At 45.0% G+C, this 17,781-nt stretch overlaps 1 protein-coding gene across 4 annotated transcripts in view; it reads left to right on the forward strand.

The window, feature by feature from the left end:
* The window catches only part of adat2 (adenosine deaminase tRNA specific 2), a 90,458-nt gene that overhangs the window by 27,827 nt on the left and 44,850 nt on the right, over positions 1–17,781 (forward strand). For 3 of the 4 annotated variants that reach the window (XR_010018878.1, XR_010018879.1, XM_063055444.1), the window contains exon 2: positions 8,311–8,415. The exons of the other annotated variant lie outside the window; for it this stretch is intronic. Coding sequence is in view for 1 of the 3 variants with exons in the window: in XM_063055444.1 (XP_062911514.1) it covers positions 8,311–8,415 (105 nt within the window). In the remaining 2 variants the exon portion in view is untranslated. The remainder of the gene's footprint in view (positions 1–8,310; positions 8,416–17,781) is intronic. 4 annotated transcript variants of the gene reach the window in all.

The raw sequence follows: 17,781 nt of genomic DNA on the forward strand, positions 1-17,781 counted from the left end.
GCATCTTGGTACCTGTGGCAATGATAAATGAAATACCGAGAGATGGGGAGACACAATAGAGGTGTGTCGAACAGGAAGATGATGGGTAGGAGACTATGAGGAAGAATCTTTCACTCCTAGGGTGGGTGAAAATCATGAACACACTGCTTGAGGGGGTGGCAGAGGTCGGCACTCTCGCAATGTTGAACAAGTAAAAAAAATTCAACAAGAATGAAAAATCCTACAAAAAGTAGTGGACGTGGCCTAGTACGTCATGGGTAAAGCCCTCAAAACCATTGACAACATCTACATGAAATGCTGTCACAAGAAAGTAGCATCCATCAACAAGGACCCCACCACCCAGAACATGCTGTTGAATCACTGCTGCCATCTGGAAGAAGGTACAGGAGCTTCAGGACTCACACCCCCAAGTTCAGGCCCTTAAACCAGAGAGGATAATTTCACTCAACTTCACTTGGCCCATCAATGAAATGTTCACACAACCAACAGATGCACTTTCAAGAACCCTTCATCTCGTATTCTCAATATTTATTGCTTGTTTGCTTATTATTATTATTATTTCTTCTTTTTGTATTTGCAGTTTGTTGTCTTCTGAACTCAATAGTTCAATACAGTTCTATTTAATATCAGAGAAATGCACGCAATATACATCCTGAAATTCTTGTGCTTCGCAGGCATCCACGAAAACTGAAGAGTGCCCCAAAGGATGAGTGACTGTAAAAACGTCCCCAGCTCCACCTCCCACGCACAAGCAGCAGCAAAGTCATAACCCTCCCCACCCACTTCCACAAAAAAAGCATCCGCACCCTTCACCCACCCAAGCAAGCAACAGCAAAGCCCCCAAGAAAGCCCATGAACTATAATATAACAAAAACTAATTGTTCACTGGACAATTCAACATATTACATTCTCCCTCCCTCCCTCCCTCCCTAATAAAGGGAAAAAGAGGTGTAAACACGAGGAATTCTGCAGATGCTGGAAATTCAAGCAACACACGTAAAAGTTGCTGGTGAACGCAGCAGGCCAGGCAGCATCTCTAGGAAGAGGTACAGTCGACGTTTCGGGCTGAGGCCCTTCATCAGGACTCCCTCTTTCACAGTGTGATGGGAGACACAACAAAACAACTTGCTAATTTGCAATGATAAAATCTGTTACATAACTTTTTTACTGAGTTTGCAGACTGGAGAATCGGCAACATGATCTCCTAAGATGAGAGGGAGCGCGATTCATCGGGTACAGAGCCTTCAACAGCTGATCCACTGTTCCTGATGATCTATTTTCGCCACAATGCTTCAGTTAGCAGCACTGACATAGAATCAGCCCATCCACATGGCCACGAAACCTCAGAACCCCCAAGACACTTAAAGAACTACTTTCATGCTGTTTGACTCCAGAATTATGCATAAATGTACATCAGTACTAGAATAACTCCCTTCTTACCTTGAATTACACTCAGTGATCATTTACACACTGAGTTTATGTTTGTGATCTTCTGCTGCTGTCGCCCATCCACTTCAAGGTTTGACAGGCCGTTCTTTCAGAGATGCTCTTCTGTACACCACTGTTGTAATGCTTGGTTATCTAAGTTACTGTTGCCTTCCTGTCAGCTTGAACCAATCTGACTGTAGTGTTCTTGTGCAGTGTGTTGAAACTCTGACTAAACACCAAGTTAAACCGGAACCAATGAAAACAGAGTCGTAGTAAGGTTAACCATTTACTGTTCAGTCTTCCACATTAACATCGTATGGTAAAAACTGTTGATAAAAAAAATACTGTCACGAACCCCGTGACGGGAATAAAGAACCAGCAGAGATGGAAAACACTTTGGAGTCCAACATTGCTATAAACTAATAATATTTATTAGTAACTACGCAATACAGTAATATAAATGTAGATGAATCAAACAGGTTAGCAATGATTATATATATATATATAAGTAAGTATATTAGTAAGTGTGGAAATATATGTATGAAAAACCAAGCTTCTTTAAGTCTAGGGCTAAAAAGATACAGTCTTACAGTGATGAGTAAAGTTCAGTTTGTGGTATTGAGTTGAGTAGTGATGGAGAGAGAGGGAGAGATTTGAGTCTTCAGGTGAGCTGACGCTGTTGATCTTCTCGTTGTCCTTCGAAGTCCTTTAAAAGTCACCGACTGTTTTTAACAAAGGGGACTGGTTTTCTGTGGTGGAGCTATCCCCCAGGCGAGGGTGGACACATGGATAATTCCCCACCAGTCAACCGTTTTCCTCTTTCCACGGCAATAGCGATGGATCGATCCGCCTGATCAATCCTCCAAAACCCACTTTTTCTGTGGGCACAACAGTGCTCATTCAGTGTCCAGAACATGTGTCTGAGGTCTATCATCTGACCTCCTATTTTGTCTTCTCGTGCTGAGCATCAACTGTCGTTCAAATAACTCCTCCTTCCTCTCTCTGAAGAAATGCAAGCAGGCAAAAGTCCTTGAAGAAAGTGTCAACAACCTGCCGAAAATCATAACATCGAGTGTCCATTAAATAACACCGCCTTCAGTCACCATAGCAACTTACGAGCTGCTCGGTGCTGTCTCCAACTCCAACTCAGTAGAAATCCAAAGTTACTTCCAGTGCCTTAAAGTGACAGTCCAACCGTTAGTCTTCGTCTCTTTCTCTCTCTTTTACAAACAAGCTGCTGGTGTTAAATAACTCTCTCTCTCTTTTCAAAAGCACTGTTCATAGGGCTACTTCAGGATCCCATCACAATACAAACATATACAACGTCTGTTTAATTCTGGAGACCAGGCGCGCTCTCTTCTTTTAGCAAGTGTCTCCAGCCGCCCAGAGTAGGGAGCGAGGGGGTGTCACGTCAAACCGCCATCGGGCTTGAGCCGACCCCGCGTTTGAAATTGAAAATCTGGCACGCGCGCCGCCCCAACCGCCACTTCCTTAACAGAAACCGTGTTAATATTTTTACTTCAAATATATTCTTATGAACTTAACGGTGTTGCTTCTATAATGTTTCTTTGTGGGTAGAAACGGAGCTCTTCACGATCATGCTGTACGCATGGCACCCGCCTTTACACCTTCCCGAACCGGAAGTTACCCATAAGACGCGGCGAAACAGGAGGTGACATCATCACATACCGCGATATACCATAGACAATGGATTTACCTTTGTTATACTGTAAGATAATTATCAACCTTTAACTTTAACTAGAAAATAGTTACAAACAAATCATTTAAAACGTAGACCCAACAAAGTCAAATAAATGCCTTAAGGGCTACACACCGACTATTAACCATGCATTTTTGCCCCCAGAACTGCTTCTTACTGGATGTTTTTTTTACAGCATTCTCTATAAACTCTACAGACTTGTGTGTGAAAATCCCAAGAGATCAACAGTTTCTGAGATATTGAAACCACCTGTCTGTCACCAACAATCATTCCATGGTCAATTTCCATTAGATCACATTTCTCCCCCATTCTGATATTTGGTCTGAACATAAACTGAACCTCTTGACCATGTCTGCATGCCTTTATGCATAGATTGGCTGATTAGATATTTGCAAAAACGAGCAGCTGTATGGATGTACCTAATAAAGTTGTCACTGAGTTTATATGCTTAAACTGATAATGATCAAGCTATCTTTCTATATCTCCCTTGAAAAAAATTGTTTTTGTACATTGTTCAACAGTCTGAAATAAAGGAACATGCTCCTTTGATGTACTGTTGTATTAGCTTGCTTTACTGGTGTATTACTCTTCTACAGCTTTATAGATGTCTCCTTTGAAATGTAATGGGCGGTAAAGGCTCTGCACAATTAGAAAACCTTTCCAGAATTCCCAGCACCTCTTAAACCTTCAACATCCATCCTTATACGTCCTGATGAAGGATCTTGACCCGAAACGTTGACTCTTTATTTCTTTCCATAGATGCTGCCTGACTTACTGAGTTCCTTCAACACTTTGGTTGTGTTTGATCTATAGGTATCAGTGCTTCTGCGATGAATCTAGAGCCTTTGTTCTAGATTAAAAACACCAATAAAATGGATTTAGTTCATCTTCAAAGCAACATTGTAGAGTTTATCCTTTTAGTGGGCTGACCAATTGATGAGTCATAATCCTTCAGTTGCAATTAAACAAAATGAAGAACTCAAGGTAATATGGGAACACAAATACTGTACTCTTATTGTAATGCAGACAAAATGTAGGAGGAACTCAGGTAAGGTTAGGCACCATCTATGGAAAAGAGTAAGTGTCGACTCTTAATTCCTCTCCATAGAGTCTTGGCCCAAAGTGTTGACTCTCCACAGATGCTGCCTGATCTGCTGAGTTCCTCCAGCATTTTGTGCGTGTTGCTCTGGATTTCCAGCATCTGCAGAAAATCTTGTGTTTGTGATTATACTGCACTCTATCAGCAGGGGTCAGTATTGGCTTTTGAAATGAAGATAGAGATCAGCTTTATTTGTCATGTACATGCAAATACACAGTGAAATTTTGCATCGTTGCTTGCAATATGCTGGGGACAGCCCACAAGTGTCGCCACACTTCCAGCGTCAAGATAGTAAGCCCTCAACTCACTAACCCTAAAAGGAATTCAAATTATATAATAGATCAGTTGACAAAATATACAGTTTGGCTTTGCCAAGAGTGGTAATCGATTGTACCAAGATTACTGGAACAAGTTATTTGCTTTAGCACATTATCTGTTACAGCTGGAAAATTACCAAAAATGAATTACATTTCAAAATTCTGGACACTCTCCTCTCCTGTCAATTCCTCCTTCTTCAGCACCACCCAATAGACTTCACCTATCACCTTCTAGCTTGTACCTCCCACACACCTTGTTCAGGCTGTTCCCATTCCTTTCCATATAACCATATATCAATTACAGCACGGAGACAGGCCATCTCGGCCCTATTAGTCCGTGCCAAACTCTTACTCTCTCCTAGTCCCACCGACCTGTACTCAGCCCATAACCCTCCATTCCTTTCCTGTCCATATGTCTATCCAATCTAACTTTAAATGACAATATCAAACCTGCCTCAACCACTTCTGCTGGAAGCTCGTTCCACACAGCTACCACTCTCTGAGTAAAGTTGTTCCCCCTCGTGTTACCCTTAAACTTTTGTCCTTTAACTTTCAACTCATGTCCTCTTGTTTTAATCTTCCCCACTCTCAATGGAAAAAGCCCACGTCAACTATATCAATCCCCCTCATAATCTTAAACACCTCTATCAAGTCCCCCCCTCAACCTTCTACACTCCAAAGAATAAAGACACAACTTGTTCAACCTTTCTCTGTAACTTAGGATATGAAACCCAGGCAACATTTCAGTAAACCTCCTCTGTACTCTCTCAATTTTATTGATATCTTTCCTATAATTCGGTGACCAGAACTGTACTCAATACTCCAAATTTGGCCTTACCAATGCCTTATACAATCTCAACATTACATCTTAACTCCTATACTCAATGCTCTGATTAATAAAGGCCAGCATACCAAAAGCTTTCTTCACCACCCTATCCACATGAGATTCCACCTTCAGGGAACTATGCACCATTATTCCTAGTTCCCTCTGTTCTACAGCATTCTTCAATGCCCTACCATTTACCATGTATGTCCTATTTTGATTATTCCTACCAAAATGTAGCACCTCACGTTTTTCAGCATTAAACTCTATCTGCCATCTTTCAGCCCACTCTTCTAACTGGCCTAAATCTCTCTGCAAGCTTTGAAAACCTACTTCATTATCCACAATGCCACCTGTCTTAGTATCATCTGCATACTTACTAATCCAATTTACCACCCCATCATCCAGATCATTAATATATATGACAAACAACATTGGACCCAGTACAGATCCCTGAGGCACACCACTACACACTGTCCTCCAATCTGACACACAGTTATCCACCGCTACTCTCTGGCGTCTCCCATCTAGCCACTGCTGAATCCATTTTACTACTTCCATATTAATACCTAACGATTGAACCTTCCTTTCCAGTTCTGATGAAGGGTCTCAGCCTGAAATGTCGCCTGTTTGTTCCTCTTCCTTAATGTTGCCTGACCTGCTGAGTTCTGTCAGCATTTTGTGCGCGTTACTCTGAAAATTCTGGCATTAGGATTTATTTTCTGTCCCATCAGATTTTAGATTTGCTGGTTCTAGGTTTCCAAGATATTGTGATTAGAGTTGGAATTGCCTTCATACTACATATTTCTTCAGGACAATTTTGCCTTTTTTTTTATCAAAGATTCAAAAGAATTCAAAGTACTTTTATTATCAAAGTACATATGCAGTTTACAAGCTGAAGATTTGTCTTCCCCACAGACGGCCACAAAACAAAGAAAAGACCGTGGAACCCATTCAAAGAAAACATGAAAAAAACACAACTCATGCAAATGGAAATCAAACCACAGAGTCTTTGAAACAGTCTTGGAATGTCCAGTTTAGTTTAGTTCAATTAAATTTAGCACTCTGTTGTTCATTCACTACAGGTTGCAGTGCCACTCCACCCCGATCAAAATTGCGCTTTCAAAATCAAAAATTCAGGACCAAACTACAGTACTTCTCTGTTTCTTTTGCTTTTGCAATTAAAGTAGGAACATTGAGCAATTCTGCATTTGGGAGTGCATATGCTGGACTTCAGTTGATTCTGTTTAACACGCCCAAAATGCTGAAGGAACTCAGCAGGTCAGGTGGCATCTATAGAGAGGATTTCCCAGCAGCCACCCATTTCAATTCCATAAGACATAGGAGCAGAATTAGGCCATCTGGCCCATCCAGTCTGCTCCACCGTTCAATCATGGCTGATTCTTGTCTTATCTCCTCCTCAATCCCAGTTCCCAGTCTTCTCCCCATAACCTTTGATGCTATTGCCAATCAAAAAGCTATCAATGTCTGCCTTAAATACACCCAACAACCTGCCTCCACAGCTGCATGTGGCAACAAATTCCACAAATTTACCACCCTCTGGCTAAGGAAATTTCTCCGCATCTCTGTTTTGAAAGGGTGCCCCTCTATCTGAAGCTGTGCATCACTCTCCCACCATGGGAAGTATCCTTTCCACATCTACTCTGTCTAGGCCTTTCAACATTCGAAAGGTTTCAGTGAGATCCTTCTGACCCAGAGCCATCAAACATTCCTTGTGAACCTGGAATCATCCTTGTGAACCTCCTCTGGACCCTCTCCAATGCCAGCACATCTTTTCTAAGATAAGGGTGTCGAAACTGTTCACAATACTCAAGGTGAGGCCTCGCCAGTGCCTTTTGAAGCCTCAGCATCACATTCCTCCCAATCCATTCCCTTTCCTATTCTGATATATCAGTCCATAGCCTCCACTGCAACAATGAGGCCACTCTTAGATTAAAGGAGCCAATACCTCATGCTCCATTTGGGTAGCTTCCAACTTGATGGCATCAGCATCGATTTCTTCAGCATCCAGTATTTCACCTCCTTCTCTTTCCATTCCCCAGTCTGGCTCCCCTTTTATCCCCTCTTCTCACCTCAGAATCAGATTTAATATTACTGGCATATGTCATTAAATTTGTATATAAAGTAGTTAAATAAGTCATGCACAATCAGTAGTGAGGTAGTCTCGTGAGTTCAGTCTCCATTCAAAAATCTGATAGCAGAGGGGAAGAAGCTGTCCCTGGATTGTTGAGTGTGTGTCTTCAGGCTCCTCTACCTCATCCTTGATGGTAGCAATGAGAAGAGGGCACGTCCTGGGTGATGGGGGTCATTAATGATGGATGCTGCTTTTTTGAAGCATCGCTCCTTGAATATGTCCTGGACGCCATGGAGGCTAGTGCTCATAATGAAACTGAGTCCACAACTTTCTGCAGCTTATTTCGATCCTGTATAGTAGCCCTCGCCACCCCCCACCACCATACCAGACAGAATGCTCTCCATGCTAAATTTATTCTCCCATCACCTCACTCTAGTGCCTGTCCTTTCACTTCTCCCATAGTCCACTCTCCTCTCCTATATATTCCTTCTTCTTCAGCCCTTTAGCTCTTCCACCTATCCCCTCGCAGCTTCTTAGTTCACCCCCTCTCCCAAACGCCAACCTTCCCCCTCACCTGGTCTCACATATCACCTTCTAACTTGTAGTGCCTCCCTTCCTCCCATCTTCTTAAACTGGCTTCCTCCTCCCTTCCTTTCCAGTCCTGATGAAGGGCTTTGGCCTGAAACGTTGACTATATTCCTTGCCATAGATTGTGTCTAACTTACTAAGTTCCTCCAGTATTTTGTGCGTTGCTTTGGATTTCTAGCATCTGCAGTATCTCTTGTGCATGTGCGTTTTATTGATTCTATTTGTTTGGTTGGCTTACAGGCAAAAGGAGCTTTGGAGAAGGGTGAGGTGCCTGTTGGGTGTCTGATGGTTTACCACGATGAGATATTGGGACAAGGGAAGAATGAGGTCAATGAAACTAAAAACGTAAGTTAATTCAATATTCAAGATTGTCAAGCCGAGGAGTGGTAGTGGGGACAAGCTCCCACTACCTAAAAGTGCTCCTCACGGCATGCGCCTCAAATAGTCTCCGACAACCAAGTCCAACTCCTGGCCTTCTCGTGTGGCTTAGCCTCTAAGCCCGGCGGAACTGTTTCTACTGACAGGAGAAGGGGCGAAGGTGGGTCCTGGCACCTTAAAACCAGTGCTTCGGGCAGATGGAGCTAATCAGCCTGGGAAGGCAGTCCATCTAAGAGAGGGAAAACTCTGATTTCAAACCTCCGCTGCCTTGCGGCCATACCCACTCATGGGAAAGGCTTCGGGAGTAAACCCTGAGGACAAATCTGGAGCTGGAGTCCCTAAGGCAGTCCGACGTTGCTTTCAACCTCGTTCTGGCAACTCCTGCGACGTCACTGGTGCCAAGCTGTATCGGCCCTTGCCCTTCCCTTGGACAACATTGGTGGCGTGGAGAGGTGGAGACTTGCTGCTTGGGCAACTGCCGGTCTTCCATACAACCTTGCCCAGGCCTGCGCCCTGGAGAGACTGAACCAAGACTTTCCAGGTACAGATCCATGGTCTCGCGAGACTAACGGATGCCATCCAAGATTGTTTAATGTCATTTCCAGTACACAAGTGTAAAGGAGAATGAAATAATTGTTTTCTTGATCTGATGCAGCACAAAAAACAAAGGCACTAAGATAAAGAACACAACAACAAAAAGCACAATAAATATAAATATGTAAGATAGCTTATATACGTAGGTTGATTGTATGCCCATAAAGTGATGTTAGGCACAGGAGTGTCTGTACATAAGGTGAAACTGACAGAAAGTGATAAAGTAGTGCTGGTGGGAGTGTGTTGAGGTGGGTTAGTGGGTGGAGGTGTTGATCAGTCTTACCGCCTGAGGAAAGTAACTGCTTTTGAGTTTGGTGGTCCTGGTGTGGATGCTATGTAGCCTCCTCCCTGATGAGAGTGGGACATATGGTCCGTGAGCAGGGTGGATGAGATCCTTCATGATGTTGCTGGCTTTTTCTGGTTCCTTTCTCTACAGATGTCCTTGATGGCGGGTAGGCTGGTGCCAGTGATGCGTTGGGCACTTTTGACTACCCATTGTAGAGCCTTCCTGTCTGCTGCAGTGCGGTTCCCAGCCATGCAGGAGGCTCTCCTTTACACATCTTCCGAAGGACGTGATTGTTGATGCATGTAGCCCAGCTCTCTTCAGCTCCTCAGAAAGAGAGGCATGGCTGAACTTTGTTGGTTGTGTATTATGTGTCCTGGCACCATGAAAGGTTGTGCGGGATGTGCACTCCCAGGAGTTTAAAACTGCTCACAGTTTGCACTGCTGTGCTTCCAATGTACAGAGGGGTGTGAATCGTGCAAGTTCTCCTGAAGTTGATAACCATTTCCTTTGTCTTGTTGACATTGAGGAAGAGGATATTTCCCTGGCATCAGGCCTCGAGATCTACCATCTCCTCTCTGTAGGCAGTCACATTGTTGTTGGCGATGAGCCCCACCATTGTTGTGTCATTGGCGAACGTGACAATGTGATTACTCAGGTGTTTGGCCCGGCATTTATATGTGAGCAGAGTGTACCACAGTTCGATCAGCACACAGCCCTGGGGAGGGGCACATGTGTTGAGGATGATGGGGATAGAGGAGCAATATACGGTGTGCAAAACAGCACAGCAAAACACACGGAAGATTGTTTATTACTTGGCTTATCAGAATCAGAAATTGGGTTTAGTCACTCTGTCTTGTATGGCGTGAAGCCAAATGTAAGATGAGCTTAGATGGGCATCTTTGATAACATGGATGAGTTGGGCTGAAGGGCCTGATTCCATGCTGTATGACTGTACGACTCTTGTCTCCAGGCTTCGGAAATGTTGCCTTACTGCAGCAGTCCAGTGCAAAGGCATAAAAAATGCTATAAATTACAAAATAAATGAGTAATAAAATGAAAACTGAGGCTGCGTTCATGGACAGTTTAGAAGTCAAATGAAGGAGGGGAAGAAACTTTTCCTAAATTATTGAGTGTGCTTCTTCAAGCTTCTGTACCTCCTCAATGGTAGTAATGAGAAGATGGGATGTCCTGGATGATGAGGGTTCTTAACGATGTGTAACGCTCAGCCATATTGGCTCGTATATGTCTAGGGGAAATCCCGCCCAGCACCTGCCTCAACGCTTCCACGGAGTCGGTTGCTGCACCACTGTCGCCCGAATCATTCCCAAACATCAATCATCAGCCAGCACACCCAGTACGTTTCACCAAGTACACTTTATAGATATTACTAAGTCTGTGAAATTAATATAAATTCGATACAGAAAAGGAAGTAATGAGAAAAAAAGGCGCCAGACTTATCAAGTTCAAGTTCTTTGTGCATAACCGTTGGAGCTCAATCGATTCCGGACAACCACCCGGATCCTGTCGACTCACGGCTCGGGACCACCCGGAGTGATCGACCGGAGCCTCTCCGCACATCCGCCGTCCTCCCCGTGTCTCCTCTGACTCCCCGTCTCTCCTCCGATTCCCCGCCAAAAACCCCCGTCGGCCGTCCTCCCCGTCTCTCCTCCGACTCCTCGTCTCTCCTCCGACTCCCTGTCTCTCCACCGTCCTCCCCGTCTCTCCTCCGACTCCCCGTCTCTCCCCCGACTCCCCGCCAAAAACCCCCGTCGGCCGTCCTCCCCATCTCTCCTCCGACTCCCCGTCACTCCCCCGACTCCCCGCCAAAAACCCCCGTCCACTGTCCTCCCCGTCTCTCCTCCGACTCCCCCCAAAAACCCCCGTCCACCGTCCTCCCCGTCTCTCCTCCGACTCCCCCCAAAAACCCCCGTCCGCCATCCTCCCCGTCTCTCCTCCGACTCCCTGTCTCCCCTCCGACCCCCCTGTCTCCCCTCCGACCTCCCCCCGTCTCCCCTCCGACTCCCCGTCTCCCCTCCGACTCCCCGTCTCCCCTCCGACTCCCCGTCTCTCCACCGTCCTTCCCGTCTCTCCTCCGACTCCCCGTCTCTCCTCTGACTCCCCATCTCTCCGCCATCCTCCCCGTCTCTCCTCCGACTCCCCACCTAAACCCCGTCTGCCATCCTCCTCGTCTCTCCTCCGACTCCCCAACTCTCCACCGTCCTCCTCGTCTCTCCTCCGACTCCCCGTCAAAAACCCCCGCACGTCCGCCGTCCTCCCCATCTCTCCTCTGACTCCCCGCCAAAAACCCCCGCACGTCCACCGTCCTCCCCATCTCTCTTCCGACTCCCCGTCTCTCCTCCGTCCTCCCCCAAAAAACCCCGTCCACTATCCTCCTCGTCTCTTCTCCGACTCCCCGTCTCTCCACCGTCCTCCTCGTCTCTCCTCTGACTCCCCCTCAAAAACCCCGTCCACCGTCCTCCCCGTCTCTCCTCCAACTCCCCCCCAAAAACCCCGTCCACCATCCTCCTCGTCTCTCCTCCGACTCCCCGTCTCTCCACCGTCCACCTCGTCTCTCCTCTGACTCCCCGTCCACCGTCCTCTCCGTCTCTCCTCAGACTCCCCCCCCCGCCCAAAAACCCCTGTTCCCAGTCATATGAGACAGCATTATCACCCGAGAAAATATGATATATGAACACCCACTGGCTAATAGCACTCTGCTGTCTGTATTAACCCAAGCAAATGTCTAGCTAGAGACTTTCTCAGCATTTAACATAACAAAGAAGCATTCCCCAGTATAATATAACAAAGAAGCCATTTTAATTAGTGTATGCAGTAACATAAGAAACGAAACCCCCTTACAGATGGATGCCACTATCTTGAGGCACCAGCCTTGAAGGTGTCCTCGATGGGGGGGAGGGTTGTGCCTGTGATCGAGCTGGCCGAGTTTATAGTCCTCCGCAGATTCCTATGGTCTTGTGCATCAGCACCTCGATACCATTCTGTGATACAACCAGTTAGAATGCTCTCCACCGTACATCTGTAGAAATTTGCGTCAGTCTTTGGTGACATACCAAATTTCCTCAAGCTCCTAATGAAATATAGCCATAGTATGCCCTCTTCATAATTGCAACTCCATGGTGGGCCCAGGATAGACCTTCCAAGATATTGACACCCAGAAATAGGAAGCTGCTCACTCTTTCCGCTGCTGGCCCTCTGTGGACTGGTGTGTGTTTCCTCGATTTCCTCTTTCTGAAGTCCTTGGTCTTACTGATGCTGTGTGGAAGGTTGTTGTGACACCAGTCGATGCACTCCAAATATTAAAAATCTTTGGGGTTACTTGGAGAAGTGCTGATCCAAGTCTACAATCACTGGCAACTCTACACAGGGTTTGGGAAAACAAGGAGCCATGCACAAAGCATGTCAACACTCTGAAGTTATCGAATATTGAAAGGCAGAGATAGAGTAGATGTTTCCTATAGTAGGGGAGTCTAGGACCAAATGGCACTGCCTCAGAATACAAGAACACCCCTTTAGGACAAAGATGAGGAAGAATTTCTTTTGCCCAAAGGGTGGTGAATCAGTGGAATTCACTGCCACAGAGAACTTTGCAGGCCAAATCATTGAGTATATTTAAGATGGAGGCTGGTAGGTTCTTGATTAGTAATAGCATCGTAGGTTACAGGGAGAAGGCACAAGAATGGAGTTGAGAGATAATAAATCAGCCATGGTCAAATGGTGGCAGCACACTCAATGAGCTGAATGGCGTAAATGTGCCCCCATGTCTTATGGTCTCAACTAAAGTCTGTTCATCCATCGGCCCATGTTCACTAACCAATTGTGGTCCCCTGTCAGGCAAAACCTTGGTTTTAAAACATCTCATTCTTGTTTCACTACCTTCTGTGACCTTACACCTGTCTATCTCTACAATCTTTCCCAGCTCAATCACAAATAAATACCTCCAATCCTCCAAGTGTGAGCTCTTAATCTTCCCTGAATTGAATTGCCATCGGAAGCATGTGCTTTCAAATGTCAACAACCCAAGTCAAAATGTCAACATCTAGCCACCTCTTTTCATTACATTAACCTCTTTGAGTAAGCTTTTGTTCACTTGCTCTAATTCCTGTGGATTTTTTTCTATTCCCAGAGGGTTGGAGGTGGAGTCATTGAAAGTTGTTATTTTATCTCCTAATGTGGCTGGATTTTGACACCTTTTACCCTATTAAAGGTGCTTACAAATACAAATTGCTGTTGAAAAGCTGCATTGACAAGGCCCGGCTGATAATGTAACTACCAATGCTTGTGAAGGTTAACAGAAAATCTGTAATAGCACAAAGGAACGGAAGTCATCTGATGCCAAGGTTGGGTTTCAGAAATCTGTAGATTATTAAATAAAGGAAAGATTAAGGTGCATCAGAGACTTAAGAGATGACGTATACTGAGAGGAAGAGTAATAAAAAACTGTTGGAAGGTAGGTTGGGAGAAGAATGTTGATGTGGGGAGAATATTTCCTATGGTGAGTGAGCCTAGGACCAGAGGGCATGGCCTCAGAATAGAGAGATGGCCATTTAGAACTGAGATGAGGAGGAACTTGTTAAGCCAGAGGGTGGTGAATCTGTGGAATTCATTGCCAGAGGTGGCTGTGGAGGCTAAGTCATTAGGTATACTTAAAGTGGAGGTTGATAAGTTCTTGGTTAGTCAGGGCATCTGGGTTTATGGGAAGAAGGCAGGAGGATAGGGCTGAAAGGATAATAAATTAGCTGTGATTGAATGGCAGAGCAGACGATGGGCCAAATGGCTAAATGCTGCTCCAATGTCTTATGGTTTAAGACGGAACGTCCGAGGTGAGTGGGTTCTTTGATTATATTGGCTGCTTTACAGAGGCAGCAAGATGTGTTTTTTTGAAATGCACATTAAGTAAGCGGATCCAACTTATGCATTGAATAACTTGTTGCAGAATGTCTCCAACTTGCTCTTGTCACCAGAGCTGGTCAATGACTTCAGGAAGGTGGGTCATTGCATGTGCCCCTGTCTGCATCAACAGTGCTGAGGCTAAGAAAGTTGAAAGCATCAAGTTCCAAGATGTGAACATCACCAAATGCCTGTCCTGACCCAACCAAGCTGATGTCATGGCGAAGAAAGCTTACCAACACCTACTTCCTCAGGAGGATAAAAAAAATTTGGCACGTCCCCATTGACCTTGTCAAATTTTATTGATGCGCCATTATGTCTTGGTATGGCAACTGCTCTGCTTGTGACCACAAGAAACTGCTGAGAGTTGTGGATACAGCTCAGTACATCACAGAAACCACCCTTGCCTCTATGAACTCATGTCTGTACTTGCTGTCATAATCAAAGACCCACCCATCTTGAACATTCTCTCTTCTCCCCTCTCCTACATTGCGGAAGATACATAACCCAGAAAGGGCGTACCACCAAGCTGAAGGACAGCTGCTAACCTGCTGTTATCAGACTCTTGAACGGACCTCTTGTACAATAAGATGGACCCTTCACCTCACAGTCTACCTCGTTATGATCTTGCACCTTATTGTTTACCTTCACTACACTTTCTCTGTGGCTGTTGAACTTCATTCTGCATTGTTATTGTTTTACCTCATACTGGCACGGTGCACTGTCTTAATGATCTGCTATGTATAAACAGTATGCCAGACAATTTTTTCACTGCATCTTGGTACATGTGACAATAATAAATCAAAACCAATGCCTCTACGGCTCTACTTCCTCAGGAGGCTAAAGAAATTTGACATGTCCCCATCAACCCTCTCAAATTTTTTACCAAAGCACCATAGAAAGCCTCCTATCTGGTGCATAATGCCTCGGTATGGCAACTGTCCTAAACGGGACTGTAAGAAACTGCAGGAGGCTGTAAACTTATCTCGGCACATCACGAAAACCAGCCTACCTTCTATGGTGTTTGTCTATACATCACTGCCTCAGTAAACCCTAGAGCAGATTAATCAAAGACCCCAACCATCCCGGGCATTTGCTCTTCTCCCTTCTCCCATTGGGCAGAAGATACAAAAGTCTGAAAGCACATACCATCAAGCTCAAAGACTGCTTCTCCCTGCTGTTATAAGACTATTAAATGGTTTCTGAATACAATAAGATGGACTCTTGAACTCACAATCCACCTTGTTATGATCTTGCACCCATTGGTTACCTGTACTGTACTTTCTCCAACACTCTATTCTGCATTCCTTTTGTTCTACCTCAATGCACTGTGTAATGATTTGATCTGTATGAACAGTATGCAAGACAAGCTTTACACTGTATCTCGGTAATAAACCAATTCCATTTCTAATTTAATAACTAATCTACCTAGGTTGTTGACCACTCCTCAGTGATTGCCCTGCCTTTGAATACAAGAATAAGTGGTTATATATTCTGGTCAGAACTGATCAATGACTGACTCTTTTGTGGCTTAAATGTTCTGTGTCACTTTACCCATGTCTGTATGTTCGAGGTTTTGCTTCATGCAGGCAGGGACTGCCACACATTTATCCACTTTGGTTTCAAATGCCTTATGCTGATGATGCTAATGTCCAGTTCTACATTGGTCCCCATCTCCCAAGTTCCTCAGCCATCTTTACTCACTCCTTAATGGCCTCGAGACTGCTCCGCATCCACCTTAAACCATAAGGCATGGGAGTAGAGTCAGGCCATTTGGCCCGTGAGTGTGCTTTGCCACTTCATCATGACTGATTTATTTTCCCTCTCAAACCTATTCTCCTGTCTTCTCCCCATAACCTTTGACACCCTGACTGATCAATAACCTATCAAACTCTACTTTAAATATACTCAATGACTTGGCCTTCACAGTTGTCTGTGACAATGAATTCCACAGATTCACTCCCCTCTGGCTAAGGAAATTCCTCCTACCTCTGTGATGGGGGATTCCAGGTGAACAATGTAGTCTTTGGGGTAACTGCCAGTCTGTGTCGTTACTGTTAGTTTGCTCACTCTTGAGTGCTCAGTGGTGAGTGCTGATGCTTTTATTTTGCTGGTGGGGTGAGGGGGGTTGTTGCTTGTTGCCACTTGCACACTGGCAGGGTGGGGAGCTGGGGGTACTTTGGGGTTCTATCATTTAACTGTTGTTCATTCTTTGGGAACTCCTCTGTTTTTGTGGATGGTTGTGAAGAAAAAGCATTTCAAGATGCATATTGTATACATTTCTCTGCCATTAACTGTATCTTTGAAACCCTTTAAAGCCTTCTATTCAGAGTCTGTGCCCTTTAGTCCTTGACTCTCCCACTATAGGAAACATCCTCTTGTCCACTGTCTAGACCTTTCTATATTCAGTAGGTTTCATGATGCCCTCTCACTCCTCTAAAGTCCAGAGAGTAGAAGCCCAGAGCCATCAAATGTTCCTCATATAGTGACCCTTTCATTCCCCCGATCTTTCTTGTGACCGTCCTCTGGACCCTCTCAAATGTCAGCAAACTCTTTTTTATATAAGGGGCCCAAAACTGCTCATAATTACACTGACTCCAAGCCTATCCATACATTGTCAGCACTCTTATTATGAGACCCAGTCCTTGCCTCTTTCTCTTTTTTTTTAACCAAAATAAGCTTTATTCCTAATAAAGATTAATTACTAGAGTAAACTGTGCAATGCCTTTTCATTCTTACATTCATAGTCAATGCTTTCTGTCCTATTTCTATTATATTCCGACTCATTAGTGGTACTGCTGCGACTCGTGGCCCCCTGGGGTAGCACGCTAGCTACAATGATGGAGGCATTTCCTCCCCAACCCAGACCCTCCCTGTCCAGGAGATGAACCCAAGACTGTGGTCCTTCTCTACCGAGACCTTGTGGTGGCTGTACCAAGCTTCAGTGCGTCCCTCAGCATCTACTCCAATTGGTAGCATTCCTGCATGGACATCTCGATGTGTTGTGAGACCAACAAGGTGTTGTGTTCTATTACATTGCTTAAAATCGATCGGACTGCTACCTCTCATGCGACTGCCAGAGGTGGTACACTTCTACAATCCTCAAGGGGTTTCCTCACCCTCCCCACCTTCCTCTACAGTAGCAAAAGAACCCTATAATGTTGTCCTTTTTCACCAAGCCCTTGAAGTTGCTCCACTGAGTTTCAGTGTATCCCTTAGCATGAACACCTGTGGCCTGGAATGTGTCTGTCAACGGCATTCCTCCATGGATATCTCGGTGGAGGCAGACCAACAAGTTTCGGGCAGATCAAAGGCCGTCTTTCATGTTGAGTTGATGATACTTGCCTCCTTCTGTGGATTATCAACTCACCGACAAACAACAGAGAGTTGAGACGTTGACCTATTGCCTACCTCCCTAACATTGAGCCGCTGCCTTGGTGAGAGAAGGGGAAGGAAGCAAGGAAAAATCTGTAGACAATTCAAAGCCATTCCAAGTGGAAAAACCTACCTACAGCAAGTGGTGGATACAGCACAGTCTGTCATAG

Source organism: Mobula hypostoma, chromosome 8, assembly GCF_963921235.1.
Source record: "Mobula hypostoma chromosome 8, sMobHyp1.1, whole genome shotgun sequence".
NCBI lineage: Eukaryota > Metazoa > Chordata > Chondrichthyes > Myliobatiformes > Myliobatidae > Mobula > Mobula hypostoma.